The sequence below is a fragment of the Rhipicephalus sanguineus genome, chromosome 4, assembly GCF_013339695.2.
Source record: "Rhipicephalus sanguineus isolate Rsan-2018 chromosome 4, BIME_Rsan_1.4, whole genome shotgun sequence".
NCBI lineage: Eukaryota > Metazoa > Arthropoda > Arachnida > Ixodida > Ixodidae > Rhipicephalus > Rhipicephalus sanguineus.
The window spans coordinates 168,527,645-168,554,358 of record NC_051179.1 but is presented as its reverse complement, the minus strand read 5'-3'; the positions used below and the strand labels follow the sequence as shown (position 1 = coordinate 168,554,358).

At 45.4% G+C, this 26,714-nt stretch overlaps 1 protein-coding gene across 3 annotated transcripts in view; it reads left to right on the top strand.

The window, feature by feature from the left end:
- LOC119390887 (N-arachidonyl glycine receptor) overlaps positions 1 to 26,714 on the top strand; it is a 203,566-nt gene that overhangs the window by 83,381 nt on the left and 93,471 nt on the right. Inside the window, exons 2-4 of one of the 3 annotated variants that reach the window (XR_005183521.2) lie at positions 19,133 to 19,444; positions 20,428 to 22,155; positions 22,250 to 25,349. Coding sequence is in view for 2 of the 3 variants with exons in the window: in XM_037658589.2 (XP_037514517.1) it covers positions 19,133 to 19,444; positions 20,428 to 20,897; positions 25,234 to 25,381 (930 nt within the window). In the remaining variant the exon portion in view is untranslated. Of the gene's footprint in view, positions 1 to 19,132; positions 19,445 to 20,427; positions 22,156 to 22,249; positions 26,131 to 26,714 lie in introns of those variants that run through there. The other 2 variants (XM_037658589.2, XM_037658591.2) reach the window with 2 other exon arrangements.

Sequence of the window (26,714 nt, the reverse complement as noted above, 5' to 3'; positions counted from 1 at the left end):
GTTAGGCGTCTGCAGAAAAAAGTTCGCGCCACCGCCGAAGCAGGCAGTAAATGTGTGTCACCTTGGATTTCTCGTCTGTCTTGGCGATGAAATGACACAATAGGTGCTGCGTCTCTACGGGCGCCGGCTACTTGACACACTCTGCAATAATGCATGCAAAGCAGTCGTTGGAAACGGGCTTCGCGAGACGTACCTCGGTGCTCACCGCTGGCGCCCAAGATCATGCGGCTACAAAGGCTGGTGGCTTAAAAGAAATCGTTTCAGGGAAGGTCGGTCACTAGCAGCTAAAGTTTCAGCACGGAAACTCGCCTCATCAATTTGTAGCATTTAACTCAAAATTAATTAGGGTGTTTTTTTTTGTACATTACTTTCTATTATTACGTCGTCGTGACGTCGACGAAGACAGCGGTCAACACGTCGGAGATGAAACTGTTTATTTGGCCGAACTTGTGGCCGGGAAACTGAAAAGCCGGTCAAACCCGAATACATCAAAACACGACAAGAAGTGGGCGTGGCACTATTGTGGTGTGGTGGAGGCGAAAATAAGGACGCGCGCATAGGAGAAAACAAGAGACGCTGTGTGACGTTGCACGTGCCGTTTATTGCCCTGTGACTGCTCCTACGCTAAAGCAAAATTATCAGTTCAGAAAGGTCAAGACAAAGAAATACAAACACTGCAATTATCGGCGTCAGCGCGGAAGTGGATCCCTGCGAAGTGTTGTTCTCTCCCTGTGATGATCGTTGCATTTGTGCGCTGGTATCATCATGCTGTCGTACTAACTCGCACAGCTTAACGAGCTCCATAGATGCACAGTTTATGCTGAAGGGACGGGTGCTGCTAGTTGGAGCGTATCGAATTCATGTATAACGCCTTCACGTATAGCTTTTGGAAAGCGTGAGAAGGAAATTTTTTGCATTCAAATGTTCTATAAACCATCACAGCGTTATTCATGTCGACGTGCCGCACAGATGATGGCCTCAATATTCTTGATTTTCTTTGGTGCTCTAACACAAAGTAGACTGATACAAAGAATAAGAAAAACAGCATCAACAGCCGTTGCGCCAATCACCAGAACGTGGAGAATCGCATAACAGGGTTACTATAGTAACCCTGTTATACGATAATAAACGATATAACACCGAGGTAACCTCCCGCCGAGTCTTACTCTCATTTGTACGACATCTTCATTCGCCTGATATCGCACGAATGGATGCATGGTTCTAGCGCCTTGTCTCAGACAACGTTCATATTTCATGAGAAGCACGCGAGCGGAAACGAGGATGTCATCTTTGACGCAGATTGTGCAAGTCGGCGTTGATGATCCATTAATAATTACGACGGAGTCGTTGTCGCTCAACCTTGTGGGAATACTGCAGCGGGAAACTGTACGTGTACGTACATATCAGCCGCCCGTTCATCCTTCGCCCAGCGCTCGCATTAGAAAGGAAACGTGCTTGGAACGCGCCTTCTTGCGTCGCTCAAGTATCTATCCGTGCCACGCGACAGCCGCTGATAGCGGTCATTGGGGACCCGCCTCACGGCGGCGGATGTTTCGAAACTACCCTTGTACTAAATTGCGAAACGCCTGGACGAAACAAGCGAACCGATGTCACCTGCGCGCACATCTGGCCGTCTACCGTGCGGGCCTGGACACCGTCGGCGCGGAGTGAACGTCAAACGCAAGGTGAATATAAAGTTGGGTGTCTGTATCGTAGGCCCTGCACTGTCGTGTCGTGTGGTGCAATGCGCAATGTCGTCCAAGATATTGCCCATTCACGAACACGGCAAGTTCCGCATCGGAGAACATCATAACTTCATATACTGTAACCACTCTCTTCTGCTATTCTCCGGACAAAATATGTTGTGACTATGTACCGCCTTGCTTTCGAAGTTGCGATGTGGTCGTTTTTCATTAGCTGGGCGCGGATTTTTTCTTTACGTCATCGCAGCATATTGTACCTCCAATAAGGGAAAGGATAGCATAAGATACCCGTAGATGACAGGAGCTGAACATTAAAAGCGAGTGTACGTTATTTATTGTCGCCATCCGCCAGCCTCTGGGCGAGGGGATATGGTGGCGGTAAAATAGAACTCTGCGTAGCGACACGCACATGTCTTCGAAATATGCAGCACTGCATATTCAATACTGAAAAGTCCTTGCATTTTTAAAAATTGGAGTACTACTTGAGTTCCTTTGAATAGCGCGTTAATCACAGAACCTTCATCGAGCAAGCATAGTAACGAAGTTAATAATATTGTACATGTAAAGCATTATTATTCGTGCTATATTCGGCTGAAGGTGCACACGCCGTGCCATATTAGGTTGACCACTTTGCCGCAACAGTATTGCGGCATTTAGGCACTGTGTAGTATTGCTTTATGTAAAGGAGAAAGTTATTCAAGGAATTGAGCAAAAGTATTACACGCTGGGTTTATTTTTAGACTTACGAAAAGCATTTGATTCCGTCAATCATGAAGTGCTGTTGTTGAAGCTTCAACAATATGGCATAAGGGGCATTCCACTAGAACTCATTACAAATTATTTACGTCATCGGTATCAATTTACAGCAATGAATAACTTTTGCTCTAGCCGATTGAAAGTCACAGCCGGAGTACCCCAAGTCTCGATACTCGGGCCAACATTATTCCTGCTTTACATCAATGATATAGCGGATATAGGTGTTAAACAAGACATCGTAATGTATGCAGATGACACCAGCGTATTTTTCACGGCAAAAGATATAAACTCACTAGAAGCAATGGCAAACGCTTATCTAGAAGAATTAACCATATGGCTATATCAGAATAAGTTACAGTTAAATGCCAATAAAACGCAGTACATATTATTCGCACCGCCAAACAAGCGGGACGCAGGTGATCTGGTAATTAATTATGGATGCACACAAATAACACGAACAAAGGAGCAGAAATTTTAGGGAGTGTGGTTCCATGAAAACATGATATGGAATACCGACATTATACATCTGACGGCAGACATAGCAAAAAACTATAGGTTGCATTCGTAGAATTCATTCGTTAATACCACTGTGGCTAAAAAGAAGGCTTTATTACTCATTGGTGTATTCAAAACTTACATACTGTATTTTAGTCTGGGGAACAACTACGGACTCCAATTACAATAGGTTATTAGTTTTACAGAAAAGGGTACTACGTCTATTTGAAAATTATGTAGGAGACATACGCGACTTACACACACGAGAATTGTTCTATAAACATAGCATATTGAAACCCAATCAGATGTATTTATTTAAGCTATTACAGCACATACACAAAACAAATGCCTTTAAAGAAAACACTCCTACCGAAAGAGACAGATATCAACTCAGGAAAGTTGAACGTCGACTACCTAAAGTCAGGACAAATTACGGAAAACAGACAATACAGTATCAAATCGCGCATTTCCTGAATAAATACGAAGGCATAGTCAGCTGGACTGATTCAGCAAAAAAAACGAAGCGTATATTCAGGACACATCTCTTAACGTCTGAAGTCGGTACTTAACGGTCTCTATACTGTCTCCAAGTTAGAAATTCGTAGGTATTACTTCTTGTCTTCCATAACACTTTAAACCTATAACTCTTGTTAGTTCAGTATGTTTCATGAAGTGACCATAAAATGGGCCGCTCTGAAAACTTCTCCTGCAACGTTGAGTACATCATATATCTCTTTTGCTAATAAATATGAGCAGCGGCGAAGAAATATGAGCATAGACAATTGTCTTGAAACAACATTTTTCATGTGACAAAACGTCTCTTTTGTGTGTGCGCTAGTGTTTTTTGTTTCTTCATTTTTTTGTTTTTTTCCCACTGTTATCACCACTTTGTCATACTGTGATCAACAATTTGCATCATTGTAATTACTACCGGTGTACCATTTCATTATTATTTCATTTTGTATACTATTATTTTCTAGAAATGTATAGGTTTACTGTTTTGCTATCTGTGCTGAATTGAAATTGAAATTGAAATTGAAATAAGTTTTGTTAAACTTATTTTGGAAAACGTGAGAAGGAAATTTTTGCATCCAAATGTTTTATAAATCATCACAACGTTTTTCGTGTACACGTGCCGCAAAGATGGGGGCCTCAGTATTCTTGATTTTCTTTGTTGCTCTAACACAAAGTAGACTTATACAAAGAACACAAAAAACAGCATCTACAGCTGTTGCGCCAATCATCAGAACGTGGAGAGCTATACCTTGTGGTTTAACCGCTTCGAACAAAAATGACGGCGCCCTAAACTATTTCGTCTTTATTTCCTGGTGGCTTAGCGCCTTACAGTTCTTTAATTCTTCTGTACCTTACCATGCATTAAACGCAACTGTAATGTGTAGAAACAGTCGGGTATAACGCTATAAGTTTAGAGGTTTTAACATATTTTGTTGTATAACTTTTTTTCCTGGATGCGACGAGCATTCGTGTGCAGTGCTCGCGAAGGCCAGCATTTTCATCGCTCATCGAAAAATCAACCAGCAAAACGCGAAGCACCCGCGGGAATTGCTCGACAGAGCGGACATTTGGTTTGTGCGTATCGCCCTCATAGTCCCCTTGTTTTCTGGCATTCACCTGCACCCGCAAATCGCCAAACATTATGTTGTCATATCACCAGACGCTGGGAGCGCCGAACGAACCGACGCCCCTCAATTAAGCATTTAGGGCCGAATTCACAAAACTTCTCTTTCGTAAGTTCGTTTTCCCATTGGTCAGCCTGCTTCGTTAATGATATGCCCCGTACAGTGATTGGCTGAAGCATTCTCTTGCGAATATTTTTAGCGTTAGGTGTTTTTGTGAACGCGGGCCCTGAGCTGTTCACGTACGCTTAAGAAGTCGTGAAATGCAAAGTATGGTCAACTAAAAAGGGGTTACTTCACTCTTGTTTCCTTCTGTACGCATAGCTGGAGGCCAAAAATATATTTAAAAACCATGTAATTACTGGTTTGAGGCAGTGCTGTCGAGGCAAACTATTCTGTGTTTCCTGATTTCGTTCTCACGTTTCATTTGTCTATGACCCTGCATTTCTTTATATCTCAGCGGCGTAGCTCACGCGAGAAGAGGTGATACGACAAACGCCGCTACCGAAAGAAAGCTGCAAAGACGTTGCAAACTTGAACAAGACCGCAAAAGCACAACGCAAGTGGCTGAACTGCTGCACTCACTTTTATTTCCCTTTTATGGCCGAAACATCTCTAATGATCTGCGAAACCGATTAGCAATCGTTATTTTGGTAACGCAGCCAGTCCGTAAGTCAAATACATGAGTTGTGTCTATCTGTCGAGATTGGAATAGCGTGGCGTGGAGAGCGCGCTTTCCCTGAGTTTGTATGGCTAAAACGAGGTTCCACGGGGTCGACAGCATACAAACCGTTGACACGAATCTCTATCAAATACGCTAGCATGTTCCACCGTTATAGATAAAAATGAAAAAAAAAACATCGCGGGATTTTTCCAGACCTTACGGAGACCTTCCGAGACGTTAAAATAGATTTGCGGACCTAAAAATGTATATGGAGAAGTGCGGATCAACAGATAAAACGTCGAGCTCCGGCACCTCGACCTCGCCACCTCATCGTTTCAAGGTCTCCTCCGAAGCTTTTATATGCGCGCTCTCCAATTTCGAAGGACAGTTCATTCGCGTCGATGTCCCCGGTTGCCAAGCAAACCTATATGGAATCGCCTTTTCCCGTCGATCGTACGATGTCGCAGAGATATATTGGGCAGCGACCGCGGGGCCACACGAGTGCGATCCATATAAAAAAACTGTATGCTAATAATAATGCTTAGACATATTCAGAACTTGTTTGAAAAGTAAAGCCACTTCGCCTTATACGCCCCCTTAATATATGCCACAGCATTTGGTCGTCCTTTATGCGCACGCGCTGGAGCTGTCACGTAGAGAAAGCCATCTGGCAGCACAGTTGCGGCCATCACTGGGAACAAGGTCAAGGGTTCGAGTTGAGGCAAGACTACTTGAAACGTTACGACAACGAATGTCTGCTGGGTAGCTTAGTGCAGGACTTATATAAGAAGGAGCGCAGTAGAGCGACGTAACATCACTTTCTTATCACAGATGCCAGCGAAAGCGAGTGAAAGCTAATGTGCTCTGGAGTAACGCTTTGGAAGGCACTGCTCTCGTTTGCTGTTCATTTTTAATTGCCTTCTTGTGGTGCTGTGGAAACGACAGCAGAAAAAGCAAACAGCCGTTGGATCGATGATAGATACGAAGTCAAAGAGGGAATACGTTAGAGTTTAGAATGCTCATCTAACTTGGTCTTTGTTTTTCTTTTTCGTTTCGTTTGTTGTGGATGTTTAGGACCGTGATAAGACGTCGTGTCTATAGCATCGATTTTTAGGGCGCCAAATGAATAAAATGGCGTCCGCTTCATGCAGTTACTGATTGTATGCTTCCTCGCTGCTCGGTTCGTCATAAACCTTGACGACGAGCTGCAGCAGGAAATAGCTATCGAAGTAGATGAAGCAAATGGTTTATGGCGCCCATCGTTATGGCACTTTAATTGCCGCCGTTTTCACCAAAGTGTAAGGAAGCTATACACGCATAATCTTGTCAAGCGGCTACGAACTCGCATGAACTTTATGCTTGGCATGGAGGTGCGAGCCCAGATTATCGTGTCCCCTAGTCGCCATTTCGTAGCCGGAAATGTGCACGGTTATAACGGGAGTGTAAAGCTCGTAAATTCTAGTTTTATCGGAAGCTTCTCTTCTTCTTCGCCGGCATAAATTAGAAGTTAGTAGTTTCCGGCAACCTGAAAAGCAATAAAACGAAAGAATCGCATTATACGAAGGGGACGAGCCGAAACGTATGGAAGCAAAATGTTATTTTTTATTGTTTGATAGTTATATTTTGCGAAAAAAAAAACGGGAAATGCTGCTGTACAAAGTAAATGAAATTGATTTCTGGCTTTTCGTCTAACAAGAATAAATAAGAAGGTGAAAGGAAATCTGGCCTCATATTTCTCGCACCATGAGCGCACTCGTGGTTGTAGATTAGCAGCTGAGGTGCGGCGCTGCTAAATATATCAACACACCGGTTCGATTCCTGGCCACAGCGTGAGCGTTTCGCTGGGTCGTACTAAACAACACCTATGCACTTATATTTAGGTGAACTCTAAAGAACTCCGTGCCATCAAAAATAAATTAGTACCCTCAATAAGGCGTGGCCCCTAATAATACCGTGGATTTCACTCGTAAATTTCAACTAGATGATTTAACGTTGCTTTCCGCATGCAGTGCGCTAGAAATTACGGGATTGCGATGGCTACCTGCTCGTACTACACTCACAGTTTCTTTGCAATTTCACTCAGACTATTATTATGTTCATTTAATATGTTTATTTGTTTTATATCAATGTGTTTGGCAGCAGGGATATTAAGAACACCATTAAAGGGAAACTAAAGACCAAAACGATTTTTTTTCGTATTAGTAAACCACTCTTTCACAATACCAAAAACACGCTTGCGGCGAGAAGACGCTTAGTAAGCGAAAAATCGCGCAAAAAGAAAATGTGGGTGGCGACGCCACCTTGAAGTTTTCGTACCACTCGCCGTGACGTCACATATTTTGATGGCGCCTACTAGGGCCTACGTAGTTCTTTAACGGTAAAAATGAAGTACACTGTCCTCTGGGAGGGCCATAGAGTTAACATACCAAGTTTGAGGAAATCTTGTTGAGCCAATGGCGGCCAAAATACGATACACTTTGAAATCGGGGACGTCACCCGTGGAGATTTTGGCGCGAAGTTTAAAAATAAAACTTTGAACTTCATTTGCTCCTTTATTAATACAGCTATGACGGTGAAAGTAACATTATAGTTCTCAAAGTACAATTTATCAATCTAAACCGATTCATTGTTTCTCTTTAGTGTCCCTTCAAAGATACAGCATTAAAGTACATTGGCAACGAAGCAAAGTTCTCGTATATCATGCAAGGGTCGAGGACGCAAAATAACTTATACTCAGAAAAGTATGCTATATTTCAAATATGCTTAGATCCATACTTCCGTATATCATTTTCACCGTATGGTTAATGCGTTCCTTGCAGTCCACCTATGCGACAGCAGCAACAACGGCAAAAATACTGAAGCATACCGATGTCGTCCATTGTTTATGAGGTAGTGAATGCATATGTTTTCAGCCGCGATCTCGTTTGCTTGTATAACAGCTCTGTACTTGATTTGAAGCTTTCTTTCATGACGTTCGTATATTGTTATAGATATACTTGCGCAAGTGCACCGTATTTGGCGGAGAAGCAGTAATTATTTACAACGGAGTACGAGCATCCGACTACAGGTCACGTAAACATGTTTTCCCAGACAAATCGAATGCACTGTCGCGCACACATCTCACCGTCCTTTGTTGATGTTCTCATCACAGTCGACCGGGCGTGCAGTGCGTCACCAACGCTGTTCGTTTGTACCACATGCGCGCTGTGCAAAAAAGCAAAACGTGTCGGGACGGGGCGAGAATAATTATTTACCTAACGTACGGTGCAGTTCATCGCGCTCATCCTGATGCATAGTAATAGCGTGCAGGAGACGCGAGCCACCAGAAGCGCAGTTCGCTGGCCTCTGCTATACTCGAAGCCTGTTTGTGTCTCTTCACAAGAATTCCAGTTGGGCGAGGTTCGTAGATCATCAAGTGATTTTTAGCGGGGAGAAGGCAGCGAATAAAAAATTCCTGCAGATTGCATGCACAGTGGAAATCGATGCAGTGCGAAGCAGTTAGCGAGAAGTTGTACTGTCTGCCTTTGAGACAAATCAGTGCATTCATTCAACGACATGTCGTCCACTACGACACATTTGTCATGCATGCATGCGTGTATATTCCGTATAATATCTTGGTAATGAAACGTATATTCTGCTGCCTTGCCGACCCCCATTTGCCCAACGCTGTGCACGGTAGCAAACCGGTTACTAGGACTAGGTTGACTTCCCTGCCTCTTTCTCTCTCTCTGACATATAACATGCTTACATGTAATTCATGTTTGCCATAACTATGTCATGACAATATTAGTACATAAGAATTTAATTAAGTGGCCGCCAGAGAACTAATATCGTGTCGTGTCAGTCGTGATGGACATGCAGTGGCGTACCAACTCGTTCGCGAGTGGGGGGGCTGGCGTCGCTCAGTCTGTCCGCCGCATATATATATATATATATATATATATATATATATATATATATATATATGTGATTTGAGGTAGTTTTCTATTCATCGAGCAGATCAGAAGAATTGCTTTTCAAAACTTTTATACCGAGGAAGAATCTGCACAAACAGATTGTGCCAGGCTGGGCGACAATACAGCAGTGCTTAATAACAGTTTGTTGGAAATATTACCGTGAAGTTTAAAGAGTACACCCAAATCTAACCTGATCATCTGAGCACTGAATCAGCAAACTTCCCAGCCTGAGTTTGGCGTTGTAGATACGGTGAGTATGAAGAACCTGCTATAACTGTAGTACCTTAAATTCTCACTTATTAAACTAAATATGTGGCTGACAAAGCAAGGTACTTCGCAGGAGTCTTCAGGATAAGCTGGGTGCCTATTCCTTTACTGCTAGAGCCCTCTAATATAAAGTATTTCTTAAGAAGAAGACCAAGTTCAGTCGATTCCACCGTGCGCTGGTTGTGTATAGTTATAAGATTATAAATGACTGCGAATTCATATACTAGGTGGCCTTCCTTGCCCTCCTACTTTTCTCAGCTTGTGTGGGGGGTGGACGCAAAAGCGGGGAAGTAGCCTTTTAATCCTCCCTTCCGGTTCCTCCAAGTACATAACCTACGTAAACTGTGTAAGCTTAAATTTTCCTTGAAAAAATGGGGGCGATTACAACGTTAAACTACCCCGCATTGTTTCCTTCCGTATAGGTCGTTAGCGGTTAATGATTGGTCGAAATTTTCTGGGTCATGCTCACAGCATCTGCTCGTAAAATGACGCAACAAATGACGCGCGTAAGTGATCCACCACGTAATTACCACGTACGCTTGACTGCGTAAAAATAATAATAGTGAACTATTTTCAATGCGGCGTATGTTCGCTATTCGACAAAAATTTTCAATGTGACATAAAGTCGCCTTCTTGTTGCGCGACGTCACAAATCTGCGAAAACTCGCGGCGTTAAAATGAAGTGTGCACAATAAGCAGCACATTACTGTGCTGAACAATAACTCATTTTTTTTCGGAATAGCCAGAGAGTGTCTCTTTCTGAACGTAATTTAAGAAGGCTGCCCGCCAGTCACATTGGCAGTGGCTCCTTATAGCAGCGGGCGAGATGGATTCATATGTGTATGATACATACTTTCAGTTGTAGTATAACGATGCTGAGCTGTTTTTGCGCGTGTACAACTCTCTGCGAACTCATCGATGCTGACAAAGAGGTGGAGAGAGAAATAAACATTTTTAGGAACAGACACAATCCTTTGCAGGTGGGCAACCTTAGTCCAGAAAACCGTGGACGCTGATCATCACCCTGGTGAGGTAGATCAGTTACGGGGCAAACTTGAAAGCTGGGCTTCTCCACGTGCTGGAGTACACTGCCTTGTTACAAGCCGCCGCGATCGCTGCAGGCTAACATATGATAAGCAAAGTAAAGCAGGCTAATCGGAGACTAAAGTGGGAATCTATTTTAGCTGTCCTGGCTAGGACACTTCTGCAAACTCATCAACTCACAGCTGTTTGGATATGGAGCAGTGGCGATGCTATTCGTTTCCAAAGAAAGAAAGTGAATTTCCTGAAAAAGGAGAGCGTTTGATCGGGCTATAAAACGTTTACTGGTTCTCGCCCATATTTGCATCGCCGATTACTTAAATTTCAGTCCAGGCAGAACGAAATAATATCATGACAGATTGCTGTAATGTAATAGAGCTCCTGCTGAGCGATAGCCTCCTCTGCAATGCTCGAACGCAAGACGCACAAGTTTGGCATAGGCAGCCCGCACCGCAGGTAGCCTACAGTGCGTGGTCATGTCACACGGAGGACTGTCGTCACAGCAGAAACGTAGGACAAATTTTATTACAAAATTACGTTATTGCTGCGTACAAGTAAAGCTTTGCCTGGCTTGTTAGTTTTCCAGTCTGCAGCCGACAATAATCACTGTTTAAATTGGGGGGGGGGGGGGGGAGGGGGCTCCGCCCCCCCTACATTTCTCAGTGGCGGGGGGGGGGGGGGGGGCTAGCGACCCCTTTGCTCCCCCCGGTAGATACGCCTATGTGGACATGTCATGCATGACATGATTTTCTTGTTAGTACCTGCATTTATGTTCCTAATATTGACATGGCATGCCGATTTTGGTGAACATCAAGTTAATGAAACGGGTGCGCGAGCACCAAGACCGTTTCCTGTAAATCATGACATGCATGACATGATTCTTAGGTTAAAAGCTGTCATTTATGTTCCTCATACGCTCTTGTTATGCCATACTACTTTTCGTATATATCGAGTTAACGAAGCGGCCGCGAGAGAACAAAGTTGAAGGAGATAGATAGATAGATAGATAGATAGATAGATAGATAGATAGATAGATAGATAGATAGATAGATAGATAGATAGATAGATAGATAGATAGATAGATACCCTCCAGCTGCCTTTGATTCACTGATTCGCTAAGAAATGCCTCGCACTTAAGGGCCCCTATACCACCTCCGATAATTTTTTTTCACATTTCAAGTAAACGTGCGCATCGAGTTCAAATTGCCGTCTATATTAACAATGCCAAAAGCGGCAGCGCTGCGAGCCACGGGCGCCCCACAAATTCCAAGAAACAATCCATTCTCCTATCCGTATTTTGCGGCAATCCTCACGCCATCAGCGTTTGCCGTGACGTCATCATTCTCGTCTGCTCCTCATCCACTAAACCTACTTGTCTGCTCGCAGGTACGTGCGCTGACCGCTCTTCCTTTTCGCACGGTGAGAAGAAAGAGCGTGGCCACGAGGAGAGACGAGCCGACGAACGGAGCATAGCGAAGGAAAGAGCGAAACGAACAAGGGCGTCGTTCGTATTATCAAACGCGTGTGACTCCGCTATTACGCCACCGCTTCGAAAAGTTCTCACGGCTACGTAATCGTCGTAGACTCGTGAACATCTGCAACGCCACAACTAAATTTCGACTGCTGGGTGGTTAAGGGGCATTTTAAAACGGAGGAAGGAGAAGAAATACATTTCTCTCTGGTCTCCCTGCTACCAGACGTCGTCAATAAACCCTCTCGCACACTGAAGGAGGTAAGCGTTCGCCCATTGCGTAGCAATGTCTTTAGTTCTTTTTTTTTCTTTTTTGCGCTAAAAATGTCCTGTATGGATTGCGTGCTTCTATTCGCCCGTGCAGCAACATGCTGAAGTCAAAAGGTGGTGACGATGGATTACTGTTTTATAGTCTCATCGCGCCCACGACATGTTTATTTAAACCAGGCACGTAGTCCTGCACTGCGAATTAGTCTATCTTAGACGCGCTAATCCAACTGCTGCCGCATATAAAACAGCCTCTATATACTATGGCCCTGTTACCCGCCGTTGTAGGTTATCTCTTATAGGTGTTTTGCTCCTAATCTTGAAGGCGCTGGTTCTATTCCCGGCCACGGCGACCACATTTCAAGAACTTGAAATGCAAGAACACCCGTGTACTTAAATTGGGCGCTCGGTAAAGAATCCGAGCTGGTCAAAACTAACCCGGAGTCCGCCGCTAAGGCGTACGTGCCTCATAATCACACCGTGGTTTTGGAACGAAAATACCAAGAATTTATTTTTCATGGACTTGTTAATTTTGTATAGGCTTCCAAAGCAACGTCGAGCGGCACCACTGCTCTTATCGCAACTGGGGGCATCCACGGGGCATCCAACACTGTCGGCCCCGCTTCCGCGCACGCGCAGAGCTCTCGGATTGCATCTGTGGTGCATCACAGTGTAACTATCGCTGACTAGCAGTGCTCCGGGCTGAATGAGGAGCGCATGCGCGCACGTGTCCTTGCCGCCGCCGCTGGCAAATCCGGCGACAAACCGACTTCGCGGGCAGCATTTGCGGCCAGTCACGCATAGCTCAGCCGCGCGAGCGTCGCGCTCAAGCTGGAGCTTGGGTTCCTTATAGCACGCTTCCAGCCTCGTATTGCAACTTTGTACAGCGAAAGGATGGCATAAATATGAGCAACTATGTGCACCTTCAAGTTTTGCTGTTCGTGTGATAGCAAGAATGATTATTGTGATCACGATGACGAGGACGAAAGAGCAGCTGAACTTATGAATACTGTCGTACGCGTAGATTCAATTTCCCTGGCACGCTTTCTACATGTTAACTTAGTAAAATGAAACTTTATGCTAGTAGGTTTTGCATAACGAAATGGGAACAAAGCGATTTTTACACGGGGACACAAAAAACGACACGGACAAGCGCTGTCCCCGTGTAAAAATCGCGCTGTTCCTATTTCGCTACATATTAAGTCGTGAACGCTGTGGCTACATTGCGCGGTACAGTGTGAAATGTGTGCCCCCAACCGCCTCCAGCGCACTGCGGTTTCTTTGTATTTTGCGTTGTCGCTTGAGCCATCCTTGGGCCCCCAAAGTCTTCTGCTATCACTGACCCTCAATGCGGCTGGAAAGCGAAAAAAGAAACAAGAAGGACAAAGCAATGTGAGCGAGGCACTTAGTTCGGCCGGGCGTTCGCGGAATTCATGCAAATGGCTAAGGGGAGGTGGTGGGGCGCCGCCGCACGTGCCGCATTGCGCGGCAGCCTTGGACCAACGTCAGCGAATCCTCAAATGCAAGATGCACTGCAGAACAGTGTCTCAGTGTCATCAGTACGAGGCAGTCATCAACCGCAGGGTCGCCGCCACCGCTACCCGACGCCGATGGCACTCGCCATGAGGCTGCTCTGAAAGTTTGATGATCTGGCGACTCCCGACGAAAAGCGCTGGCGCGTTAGCTGCCCGTGTTTTCTGATCTGCACGCCAAGGACGGCAGGGAGCAAGACATCTGCAGATTGGATTAGTGCCTACGCACTGTCGCTCCCACAGCCACCTTCATTACACTTTTACTTTGAAAACGTAAGCGAGGACAGCGATGACACGAAAGAAGCGAATGAGCTGAGAAAGGGTGAAACTAGGGCATGACCGTCTTTTTTTATTTTGCATGCTTGCTTGTATTTTTCGACTAGTTATTAGCTTTGCGTCAAAGCATATTCTTTCTGCCCCTTCTACAGTTGCAAAAGCAATGGAAATATGAGACGTTTTTTCTGGGTCTAACGGTAATCAAATACGCATTCGCACTTCTGTTAACGATCGTCCGATTAGTGTGGTACACTGTGCCAGATATGTAATTGCCCTAGTCGCTCGTACAATTTAATCATTATATTGCTTTTGAAGCGTTCTTTCGACCTTCGTCGAGCGGGGTAGTTGGTAGCGCTCGAGCTCTATTGTCGCATGTAAAACTACGGGTCATATCTTATTGAACAGAAAATGAAATCCACTTGTCTTGGCAATTGAATGTACAAGTAATGGTAGATCGTTCATTGGTATAGAGGCACGTCCGTGTCGACTCCGATTCTAGCAGCAGTGATGCTGTGAAAACAGCGACGTGGCACGGCGTAGGTTACTGGGGCCCACAGTGAGTGGCACGGACCCACAAGTGACGCTGTCAGAATGGCGACACTTTGGTAACTTTCCCTTTCGTTCACTTTTCGCGGCTGTTATGACGTCATTCGTGATGATCCTTGTGAGGTCACGTGACTCTCCCGCATGTGAGAGTGATCGAAAGCTATTCCACAATGTGGCTCAGCGTAGGCCTTTCTTTAAGTGCTAGTCGCGGTTAGGTTCGGCTACCACCGCTAGTGATAGGCGTCAACTCCGCCTTACTTTGACAATGTACGCTGCTAAACCAGAAACTTTACCCCGCTGATGTAATTGCATTTTTCGCTACCATGGGCAACATACCATGGGTCGCTCACCTAGAGCATTAAATAATCGTATTATGGCTACCTCAGTAAAAAAAAATACATGATTGCGAAACTTTGCTATGGCGATTAGCTTATCTCAAACTCTATTTATTTCTCCTGCGTTCGTTGCACTAGTCATGGGACTTTTCATCTGTCTCTCCTTTTATTGTAACATCGTATTTTTACATTACCGTGGCGTTCGTTGCTTCGTAGTTTCATTAAATATTCAAAAAAGCCAGTCCACTAACGCGCATTCAGTCGCTTCGTAATACAATTATAAATCCATGGGTGGAGAAACTTAACACAATCAGTGCGCCTGTGTTTTATATTTTCTCAGTTTTCATCGCGTCGCTCAATTATTACATGAGTTTCCTAAGACGTTACCTAGCTACTAAGGAAAAATATCTCCGCATTAAGAGGCAGCGCATAATTTTTCCTGGCTCTTGCGGTCAGTAATACGCACGTCGCCTGCGAGGGTTTCTTCTCACACGAGTCTTCTCACACGAGGCGACGGGGCTTCTGATTTTAATAATTCTGGAAACACTATAATGGAACGCTATTGTAACCTTGCTTGCGTGTGCTACAGCGGACCTGTCTGCCACGTGTAGCAATCCATGCAAACTGTCCGGAATAAAAGACTCGACGTAAGCTCAGGCTGAAAATTACCTCTCTTGTTATTTGACTCCTTGCCGAGCTTTCTCAATCCTCTCTACCTTTCGCCTTCTCTGCGGGTGCATGCGTGCGCGTCAGTTCTGCCCCATTTGCGCGCATTACCGATAAGTGATCGTAGGAGCGTATTCCGTACACATGCTTGCAAAATACCTACATCGACAAAAAATATGATGGAGGACGCTGGAAAAAGCGTAGAATTATGTATGCAAGACAGCCGTATATTAGCATTTCCGTTCCTCTCTGTTCACGCTGGCATCGGGCACGTTACTCAATGGCCCCCGCATAACGCGCGTTTCTCGCGTTACTGTAGCCATATTCTGCAGCCAACTTCGAATTAACTGGAATTTCAGTATGTTGATATGATTCCCACGCAGTCTTGCGAAATTATTCACACTAACGCGGAAAATATATGTTCGCAACTCATGCTTAGATTTATGACTTGATTTTCCTTTTGGTGGAGCTTGAGTTCGCGATCATTCTTGTTATCACGGAAGTTATAAGTGTGCTTATTTCGCAATATTGAATTCGCATTTCATAAAAGGAGTGATAAGAGCGAGAATGTTTTTCTTTGATGCATTCACTGTGTGCGAGCCTTGACACCGGTGGATATTTTATCGGCGTCCAGAGATTTCTTACACAACGTAATATTGCAGTAATATTTTTATTTGCGTCTACTTTGTGCATCAGAATAAAGCCTCGCTATCGAGCTTTCGGGAAGTCCATTAATATAATTTTGCGAGCTCTCTCTAAGAATGCAGAGAAAGCTTCTGAACACGTTGTATGCAAATCGATATTGAAAGGGGCCAAGCGCCATGTCAGAAAATGAATGTATGCGGTGTTACAAAACGCGAATTCGCAAGAGATCGAGGAGCTTAAAAAGATATTAGCCAACCAACAGAATACATCTCTTGTTAGGGTTCTTTTTTTTTTCTCACGCTAATAAGTTCTCAAATGAACGCCTCTCTCGATCTTTCTGTATCTGTATTCCGTACTTTCATGTATTGTAGTGTCCACGCGTGCGCATCATAGCACTTGTCGCTCTTGCGAGCAATGAGTGCCCTCATGTGAACCATGGCAACAATGAATGCGCTTATGAGAAGGAAATGAGCATTTGTTGCTCATTACTTTCTTCCCTCCTCTCCGCTCTCATTCTTTTTTCTGATTTCCCCGACATAAGTTAGCCAAACGGACACTTTTCTGATTAGCCTCCTGCCTTCTGCCATTCTATTTCCTTGCTTCCTTCCTTGATATCCTCTTTCCTGTCTGCTGTTGCAGCGTCAGTTATTTTACAATAAGAACAATACACTGTTACGGCGGTCATAAGTAATAACGCTGCCTTGAGTCTTTTCTTTAGTGTACCTATATTACTGAATAACTGCAAGTGCTGCATATCCCACAACAGCAGATAATTATGTTACTCTGCAAGGTTGGAAACTTGATTCATGAGATGTTTAAAGGAAGCTGTGCATGCTTGTTTCGTGAGTTGTGAGCGACTGTAGCAGTCCGATGAAAACTCGAATGTGCTAGCATCAATTATCATTCGGCTAGTTAGCGTTCTATACTTCAGTAGTGGTGCCGGGTAAAACGGGACAAAGGACATGTGATGAAGACAATCCCTTGTCTTCATTTTCATTTGACGTTTGTTCCGCTGTGCGCAACGCCACTCTTAAATCTTTGTGAACAATAGATTGTGGCAGTACATTCATAAAATAAGAGAGAAAAACGGCGAGGGCACGAATTTTGCAGCAAATAATAATAGGCTCGATTTCGATGAAGGACTGGTCCTCGAGTACCTAAAGAACTTAGTGGAAGAAAGACGGAAAGCTCGCCGTGTGATTGAGGTATACGTCTAACTTGCTACTTCAGGCACAGGAACCTGTTTCGGGCAGCAAGAGCAACAGAATTTGAAAGCACAAGAGAGTGATGAAATGGTGAAATTGATCGGAGCTGGACATTGCATTGTTTCTTTTCACAGTGCACGTTGAAGATTTCCAGTTCATGTTTCTTCGTTGAATGAGCACGCGGCGTACACTGAAGACCGTCTTAGTGTACATTCTTTATGCGGCAGCCCAGGCCACCTGCTTTCGACCAGAGATTATGCAGCTGAAGGGTTAACGCATATCATAGTAGCCTGTGGTTTCCTCAGATTACATACGAAAGAGCCCGCAGAACTAGAAATTCGTTGCAACAAGGTTTCCTCGCAGGCTAGTTGATAGTACTTGAACTTTAAGTGGCAAGCAGAAAGAAACAGCAGGAACGCATAGAAGGGCGCTCTTTTCCGTGCTCCTGCTCTTTCTTTCTGCTTGCGCAGCACGCCGAAATTATATAACTAAAGGGCATAAAGTATTTTTCTGCATCGTCGCCCTGATGGAGACATACCGACAGGAATGTCGCTGCGCACTGTCCGTGTTCGTTCTGATATTACGGGTTCAGTGTGTGCGTTAAGTGTGGCCATGCAGACGGGTTGGGTTATTCGCTTGCTGCAATTTACTGGATGATCAACACAACTTAATACAGCCCCTTGTTTTCTGTACCTGCGCAAACAATTCCAGGGAGCCGTAGTTGGTTACATCTTTTGGTAGTGCCCTTAGGCTACCATCAGTGTAACGTACCAGTCTTGCTCGCTTGCTTTAATATTTTCAACTTTTTCTTTCTTCGGGGCACGTTTTGCAATCCATCTCTCTGCAGCCAATCGCAATTTCAGCCTTTCATTTCATTCGCTAAGCAAAACAATGTAATAAGTGCCTGCACTAGCGAAGGTACGTACGTCATCTGTCCTGTGCTGACATGGCCTACCTTGAAACACTTGTTAAAATAGGACATCCCATAAGCATAAGGACGCACCAGGAGCCTCCCGTGGCCCACATCGACAAAGTGAAGTAGAGCGTCTTCCTCGAAGACAAGCTTGACGCTTGCGAAGTGGCCCAGGAGATGAAACCCATTACTGTCGCAGAAAGTAGTCTGAAGTGAATGATGACAGTCAGAATGGACGCCTTCATCTTAGCGACGAACGCATGGCATGAACTAGGCGTTATTTGTAGTTGCGCCAAGTTTTGAAAATCGGGAATTTGCGAACCGTCGTGACGTCATTCTTTGTTATCTTTCGAGTGGCCAGATTAATAGCTTCTATGTTTCGAGCTCACAATTGAAGATATGATCTCACAGTTAGCCAGGCACAGCAAACGCTCGTTAAATTACGCCTTATTGCTAGCCGTTGAAGGCATCAGTGGGCTGACATTTATTGATGCTGGAGGTACCCTGATATACTGTTGATTTGACCATTCGTAATCACACCAAGTCGCAAATGAAGTCTATGTACAGCGTCCTTTAGGGCGTCACATGGCTCGCCGCAAGATTTCCAGCAATAAATATAGCTCTGTTGCAGTCGGCTGCTCAGCAATAATTGTATATCAAATTTTTACTCGATTCGTTGTCTACGTGCGCTAAAGCGACCTCACGAGTTCATTGGCGCGGCATACTTTAATGGCTGAAACTGTTCAACGCTGCGCAGGTGACCCTTCGGGCCCAGGCGACGGTGACGCACCAGCGCAATCCGTGGTACCTGGCCCGGTTTCGGGGCCGCAGCGCGTTGCTCTCAACGGCGCAGCTGGTCGCCTCGCTGGCACTCTTGACGGCGCCGCATTTTGCGCTTCTGCTGTGGGAGGCCTCGACGGGACGCCGCACTCCACCACTGCTGGGCTCGGCCACTACGGCTCTGCTGTGCTGGAGCCCGTGTGCTCATGCCTACGTGTACGGTGTGCGCAGCCGCGCACTGCGGCAGACTTTCAAGGACCTACTACGGAGGCATGTCTACAGGCAGCAGGTACGCGGGATCACAGTTTACGTATTTTCAGTGAGAGAGACAGGAGGAGGCGAAAATTTCGTTTATAAAACATCACGGAGGACGGCTCGAGTAAATACGCTGTGCCCAACGCAATTGCGTTGGAAATGGAGAAACGGTAACCAGAAAGATCTATCATGGCCCACGCTAAAGAGAGAGTCCTGACAAGAGAAGGTTTAGAGAGATCACTCGCGCTGTGGCTGGGCTGGATAATCTGTAATTTCGAAGATACAAAGGGGTCTGAAAAAAATCACACCGTCTCCCGCTAAAGGGGACCATGAGGCGATGCGAAGCAGTTTTTCGGCATGTAGAGCCCGCCTTCTAGAGGTGGAGTGGTGAGGGGGAGAGGGGAAGTGGAGAGGGGGAAAGGAGAGTGGGAGGGGATAGGGACAGGGAAGGGGAGAGCTGATCTGGAGAGGGGGAGGGGAGAGGGGGAAGGCGGAGAGGAGAGGAAAGGGGAGAGGTGATGTGGAGAGGGGAAGGGGAGAGGGGGGAGGGAGAGGGGAGTGGAGAGGGATTGCGCATGCGCAGTAAGGGTGGTCATGCCGCACACCACCACCACCACAGGATTGAACTCCGCCATAAGACGCTTCACATCTAAAATTAGCCTCCATTTGGGAGTAATATTACAAAGTAGCTTCCGCACGCTTCTGTATAAATGTGGAAGGATCCTAAGCAGTTAAAGCTTCGTAAGTAAGAAAGAAATACTCAAGATCCCAACAGATACAGACTGCTGATGCCACATTCTGCTCATTTTATAACAGCAACAACAACGACGATAATGGAGTGGAAAGCATTGCTGTTTTACTCGCGGCGGAACACACGTGAAAACCTTACAATAAATAGTGAAGTAGCTTTCGTGAACTGCGTGTTTTCTCCCTCCTCGTTTGTACCTTTGTAATAATCGGTACGTTGACATCTCCGATCAAAGTAACGAGCTGTCGTAATGCACTCGTTTGGCGCAGGTGTGCCGCGAGGCTGCCCGGCGTGCATCAGCTGCCAACGGGGGCACGCCCGGTCGGCCCAAGCTCATCCGTCGCTTCTCGGCACCCGACGGCCTGGGCTCTTCCTCGGTGGTGATGAGCAACGCGCGGCGGGCACTGCCGCGGAGGGCGTCCGAGAAGTGCATGCTCCTGCGCACGGGCAGCAGCGGCCTGTCGGCAGCAGGCAGCGGTGGCGGCGCGGGCGCCGCCATGCTGTGCACGACGATGCCTTCGTCGGCACCGTCGTCCCGCCGCTCCCTACTGATGCTCGAACCCGCGACCAAGCCCAGCAGCCGGGCGTCCGTGTTTCCTTTGATACTGGAGCACGGCATGAGCGAAGAGGACGAGCGCGGGCCGCCCGGGGGTTGCCTGCGGACCGACGACGAAGACGACGACATGTCGCGCTCGAGGTCGCCACCGTCCAGGGCGACGCCCGACTCCACAGATACGAGGTCAGTGTGGCCGATGGCGAATCCTGTGCGCCTCATGCAGGGGGTGAGACGAGTCAGAACGAACTGGAACGCCCGTTTGCCTATTTTCACATTCAACACTTTGACTACTGTACGTGAGGTCAGCGTGGTTTGAGCCCGGCACACTGAGCTCCTACGCCGAAATATGTTTGTTAGATTTTCAACTGTAAATGCTTTGTACATCCTGCTCTTGAAGTACATCCAGGAACACGTAATGCGGAAACATGTGAAGCTCGACTAGCATATCCAAACTGCTAGTCACAAGCACACCTCTCTGACAGTGAACGTGGGGAAGGGGGGAGGGGGTTGTTGTCCACTAAATGGGCGCAAAAAGGTGACGCGCGAATATTTTTTGTGCATGATCGCTACCGTCAAGGCTAATTTATTGCTTGTTTCTGTATAGTGTGCCCTACGCTGTTGACACCAAATAAGCCGTCATCATTCAAGTGTATGCTCTGCGCATTCAAGTTCAAATTGTATTTCATGCCATGATTGCATATAACTATAACCCCGTTTTTCACAGCGGTTGGAAGCGCAGCGCCCAAGTACCGACTCTCATACGGGTAAACACCACGATAGTGGCATGCTTTCTATACTTAGCTGTCTGTGTTCGCAGCACGCCCGCTGCCTCCCCATTCCTCCTTTCCTTGCATGTCCTACAAATGGCGTTTGTATCTTCCGAATGGTGAATTCCAAACTACTTATCTAACAGTGGGTAGCGTGTAACATCCGCCAGAAATGACGTAGTACGTGAAGACAGCTGATCATTGATTCTTGCTCATTCGTCTGTACAGCTACAAGAAGAAAACGTGCCTAAACTACCATTGCGTTTTTTTTTTTACATCCGCATTTTTATTCTCACGGCGCGTGCTGCCAGCGCTCCGCTGTGTAGTTCACGTCTGCATAAGTTTTTCAAGAAGTCTTGCCATGCAGAACTTACTCATGCGTTTTTATAGCGTTGGATTAGCTTGCAGCCAAAACTCTAATGCGTATAAATGAAACGTCTCCGAGGGATGTTTCAAATAGCATTGTTCCCTCTAGTAACTGTGAGAGCTTGACTTTCAGTTTATTTTCGACAACCTCGTTACATTGCAACAGCAACAGAGTAAAACAATTCTATGATGTTTCGAAACAGAAAATAAATAATAAATTAAAGGAGGCGAAGTTAGCTGCGCACAGTTCCCTCCGGCCAGAACCTGATGATTTAACCTGCAATGAGGAACAACTCGAACGTCGAAATGTGCTACCGTAGAAGAGAGAACGTTTGAGCGTGTGGGCGCTTGTCCTTCCCTCTTTCTTGTCGCGTGTTCTTGCGCTATGGTTTCTGAAGGTAGGTGCTACTGTAAACAGCTCAGAAATGGGGGGACAGAGAATGGGTTTAAAACAGACAGCCTTGATATCTATCTCGTTTTCTCGCAGTTTGGGTCAGACAATAAATAATGTGTCTTTGTACCAGCAAGCCTTGCTAGCCACCAATTTGACGCAGAAATGCGCTGTAACATGGTAGCCAGCGCCCATCAGCTCTCGTAACACGCCATTAAAAGTCGTAAGGTGCCATCAGGTTTGTTGTAGCATACTGAGGTTTTATTACGATAACATTTATATGGCCACTCCAGTCGTATATATGTTGTCGGCGTCGCCGTGCGGTTCCGTATAAAGTCCGAGGGCAGTAACATCGCCCTGCGCGTCGGACATGTTCTACGTGCGAGTGAAAACGTGGGATGGCAGCCGAAGACCTCGGGTCAAGCGTAGAGGAGCCTCGTCTTCCATTGCACGAAAGGCGCATGAGGGGTCTCGGAGAAGAGGTTGCCTGGCTGCGTGAGCAACTGCGTACTTTCTTATGCCGGGCGCAGTCGCGAGCGTCTTATCTCAACAAGGATCAGCAGATAGCGCATACCTCATCACTGCTTCGTTATGACCGTTAAGTTCGCGTTGAAGCCATAAACGGAACGAAGGTCGTTTCGCTCGCTACAGCGACCGCGTTTCTACGCCAGCGTTTCGTTGAGTTTCGCCAGGTCGAATACTAAAGATGGTGCCTGCTTGCCTTCGTATAACATTCCAATTTGTTGCTATCGCATTCCTTGCTTCTGCCTTGCGGCGAAACGGTGACTTCTTTTTCTTTTTTTTTGACAACCGTATCTTTGATATTCTCACGTTCCCAACGCGATCCCTTTCTCTTATCTCAGTTGTCTCTCTCTTTTGCTCGTCATTGTCTTTAAGGTACACTCTCGGATCCCCCATTTCCTCTTCTCTATCAGTTTCCTTTAAAATTGCCAACAATACGAATTCCTATGCGCGGAAATGTGCACGCTTCCGTCGGCACACCATTTCGGCTTTCCTTATCGCATCTTACGACAGCACAGCGTCCTGCGTAAATATACAGAATGCCTCGGCTGTTGGAAATGCGGTGTCACTGGCGCACTAGTTACCACGGCAGGGGATGGGATCCTAGCTAGCTGAGGTATTATGCACTGCGTGGCAGATTGGACCACTGTCTACATCACTGCAACAACGTTTTCTTCTATGCTGAATCATCATGTCTCGCATTCTGAGTCCACTGTTATTTGCGCAGCACGTACAGTGCATGACTGTTCGCCGGTGGCGAAATTTATAGACGGCCTACTTTTTATTCATACTTTGCCCTCACGGCTTCAGATGATGCTCTTCAAACTGCTTTTTGTATCAATTATTAGCCCTTTATTTGCCGTTAAATACATATAACATACTGTAAGACATACATGTTACGCTTTAGCAGGATAAGAATACTAATGAAGCTATGTCTTGTGATTTCAAATGTACTAAAGGCGAATATTTCGTGTTACATTACAGTGCAGCCTTAAGGTACAACCGTCAGTAAGTTTTGTATCACAGTTTCGTGTTAGGGTTACGTATTGTACGTATATTGCGAGCGTTTCAATTTAATCATAATCTAGAGGTATCCATTTCAATGCTAAATAAATTTGCTTCGTTGTGGACGGTAATAACGCAACTCTTGCAATAAATTGTTGCATGGACCTCTCACAACATCGCTAAATTTGAGTAAGAAAATCTCCAAACAACACAGCGAAATAGAACTGCCTTGTAATATACGGACCCATGATTGCACCTGAGATGAAAAAAATGTAATGCTGTAGAAGACTACCATGCTGCCTTTTCAGCATGGAACCCTGCACCATTTTTCAGTTTTCGTGTGATACCCGAATTGTATACCCTCAGGCTTGCTGACAAGTGTGCTCAAATGCTTCGCATTTAAGAACTATCATTATCACTGTCTCTGTCATAGTCAAAATTGATACTTTCGCCTTCACGCTCCGCTTTCTGAATACTTTCTCTGTAGCTGAGTAAACGCGCTTTTAAAGTACGCAAGCCAAGTCGACTTGGCATTTTGAAAAGCTGAAACAACGCACTACGAACGCTAACATTGGGAAACGACATGTTGAAACAACAGTCATATTTTTCCATGTAGGCTGTTTTTGTTTTGAGTGTGCTTGCTATATCTCAGTGCGAATCGCAGTCACGTACGAGAGCATTCGATTTTATACAGCGTGTTGCGAGACTCCAGAGATCAAGATTTTGCTGCCATCGACGCTTGCATTCCTCTCCGCGTTCTTGCCCTCCGTGGTTCGTTTCGCTCAGTCGCGTTCGCGATCTGAGATACATTGCATAGATACATGCCCAAGTTCTCGTACCGCAAAGAGTAAAAATATTACAGCGTTTATGGTATGATTCGCGTCACCTCAGTTACCTTCGATTCTACATTGTCACGTGGCTGTTGTGTACGTAAGCGACCCGGTTATGATGACTATCTAGTATGCATACGTAGGTCTTGCGAGATAGCTGTCGCATACCACGCACACCTTCCCAGTTCCTTTGTTTACAAGGCACATATCACTCGAGTAACTTTCCTGGTAACATAAATTTTGTCTTTCCTTAATGAAGAACCCTTGTGGGATTGTGACATGTGCACTAAAACTCTCTCTTTTGGGGTTCTTGTTTTTATCGTTGTGTAAAAGTGTGTACGCGCTCGTTCCGGTCTGCGGCAATGTCTGTTCACATTGAATTTCACTTTTCTTCATTATCGTTCACTACTGTGTACATCCTATGCCATCGACATCACTTTTGTTTAGACATTGTACTGTTATTGTTGTGTTACAGCGTTTGTGTTTGTTTTTCGTACAGTCGCCAACTTAAGTTATTGTTTGTATTTCAATGTCATTTGCTTGTACGGAAGCGTAAGTGGTACTCATGTTTAACATTGTTTTAATTAATTATTTTTTTGCTTCCACTTGTTATGTTTTTTATTTTCTATGCAACTTAGACAAGTCCCAGGCGCAGTGTACTTATGCAAGATCAAGATAGTTAAGACGCAGCCGGCGGCGAATGGAGTTGAGGACACGAAAGACTCAACGTCTTTAATCTTTGTAATATCTGCGTACTCGGAAAAAAATGGTTTCATCCAGAAATAATGGAGCCTTATTTCATCATCGTCAATCATGATGTTTCTGTCAATGATATGTCAGTGCCCGTGTGCCGTGCTGAACTCCCAATTGTGTAGTACGAATGGGTAAACGTGTGGCTATTTTTTCTTTAACTACTCTGCTCAAATGTACCTGCTTACCTGAGAATCTTGTCTCAGGAAAGTCAATCTCTCCGCTTCAAATAAGCCTAGTTGCATGTGAAACTCTATCCTATCCTGAAGTCCTTTCGTCTTGGGTTGCGCCCTAACCATTTTGACGAAGCGTTAGCCGATTAGCCCAACCTCATGTTTTAATAGGTTGTACTCATGCATCCTTCACGCGTTTGTGTTCACTGTCGACATCACATCATAGCTGCAGTGTCCTTGCCATATGTTTGTGCAGGCGCTGGTTTGGGTTTGTTGAATTTGAACTCAAATACGATGTACTAATTTAAGCAGATTTATTCGGCTTAATATTCAGTACCATCGCGGAATCGCATCTCTTGTTTGCAAATGGATGTCACTATTGCCCACCTACCAAGTACAAAAGACTTGCTTTGTGTTTTTGTGGAGGTATTGTATATAGACGTCTGACGCTACAATAAAGGCGTTGAGCAATGCTCTGTTTCATAATGACGTATTCATTTACTCAATACGCCTAAAAAATTGCCGACTTTTGCGATGATGTTAGCAGTCTAGGGTGCTGTGAAAGAGCTCCTTGGTAGCTTCTCATACTCGCTTGAACACTTGCAAGTTAGTGACGACGACAACACATGGAACAGGAAGGGCGATTGAACGAATGGTGGGAAACGTTCTTTTGCACGTATTTCCTTATCCGGTCACGTCGTTGTATGAAACGTGCTATAGCGCTTAAGCGAGTATGATGATATTAGCAAGACAGCAAACCTAACGTCGAAGCCCCAGATGCCTACAACACTATCACTGCTGGTTGCCTGAAAAAACAGAACAATAATGTGAGAAGACGTGGTATCTATTGAGTGCAGCCGGTAACAACTCGAGCGATCCTACTCGAGAAAATGTACACGTAGCTGGTGCACCGATACTAAGACGATTACTGAAACTCGGCGGTGGGGCTCGTCTGCAGTGAAAAGTGGAGCTGATGTCTTCGAAGCGATAGAGCGAAATGATGATTGAGGTTCCGGCTCATAGCTTTTTCTTGCGCTAATTATATTGACATTGCCGGCACAAGAAGAAAAACACAACCGCACCCCGGCGTTATTATCCGAATACGGAGCCCGTTGACGATAATCTCGGATGAGAAGTGAAAAAAATTACAACCTATATTACATATATACAATACACCAACGACAAGCGCTAATCAT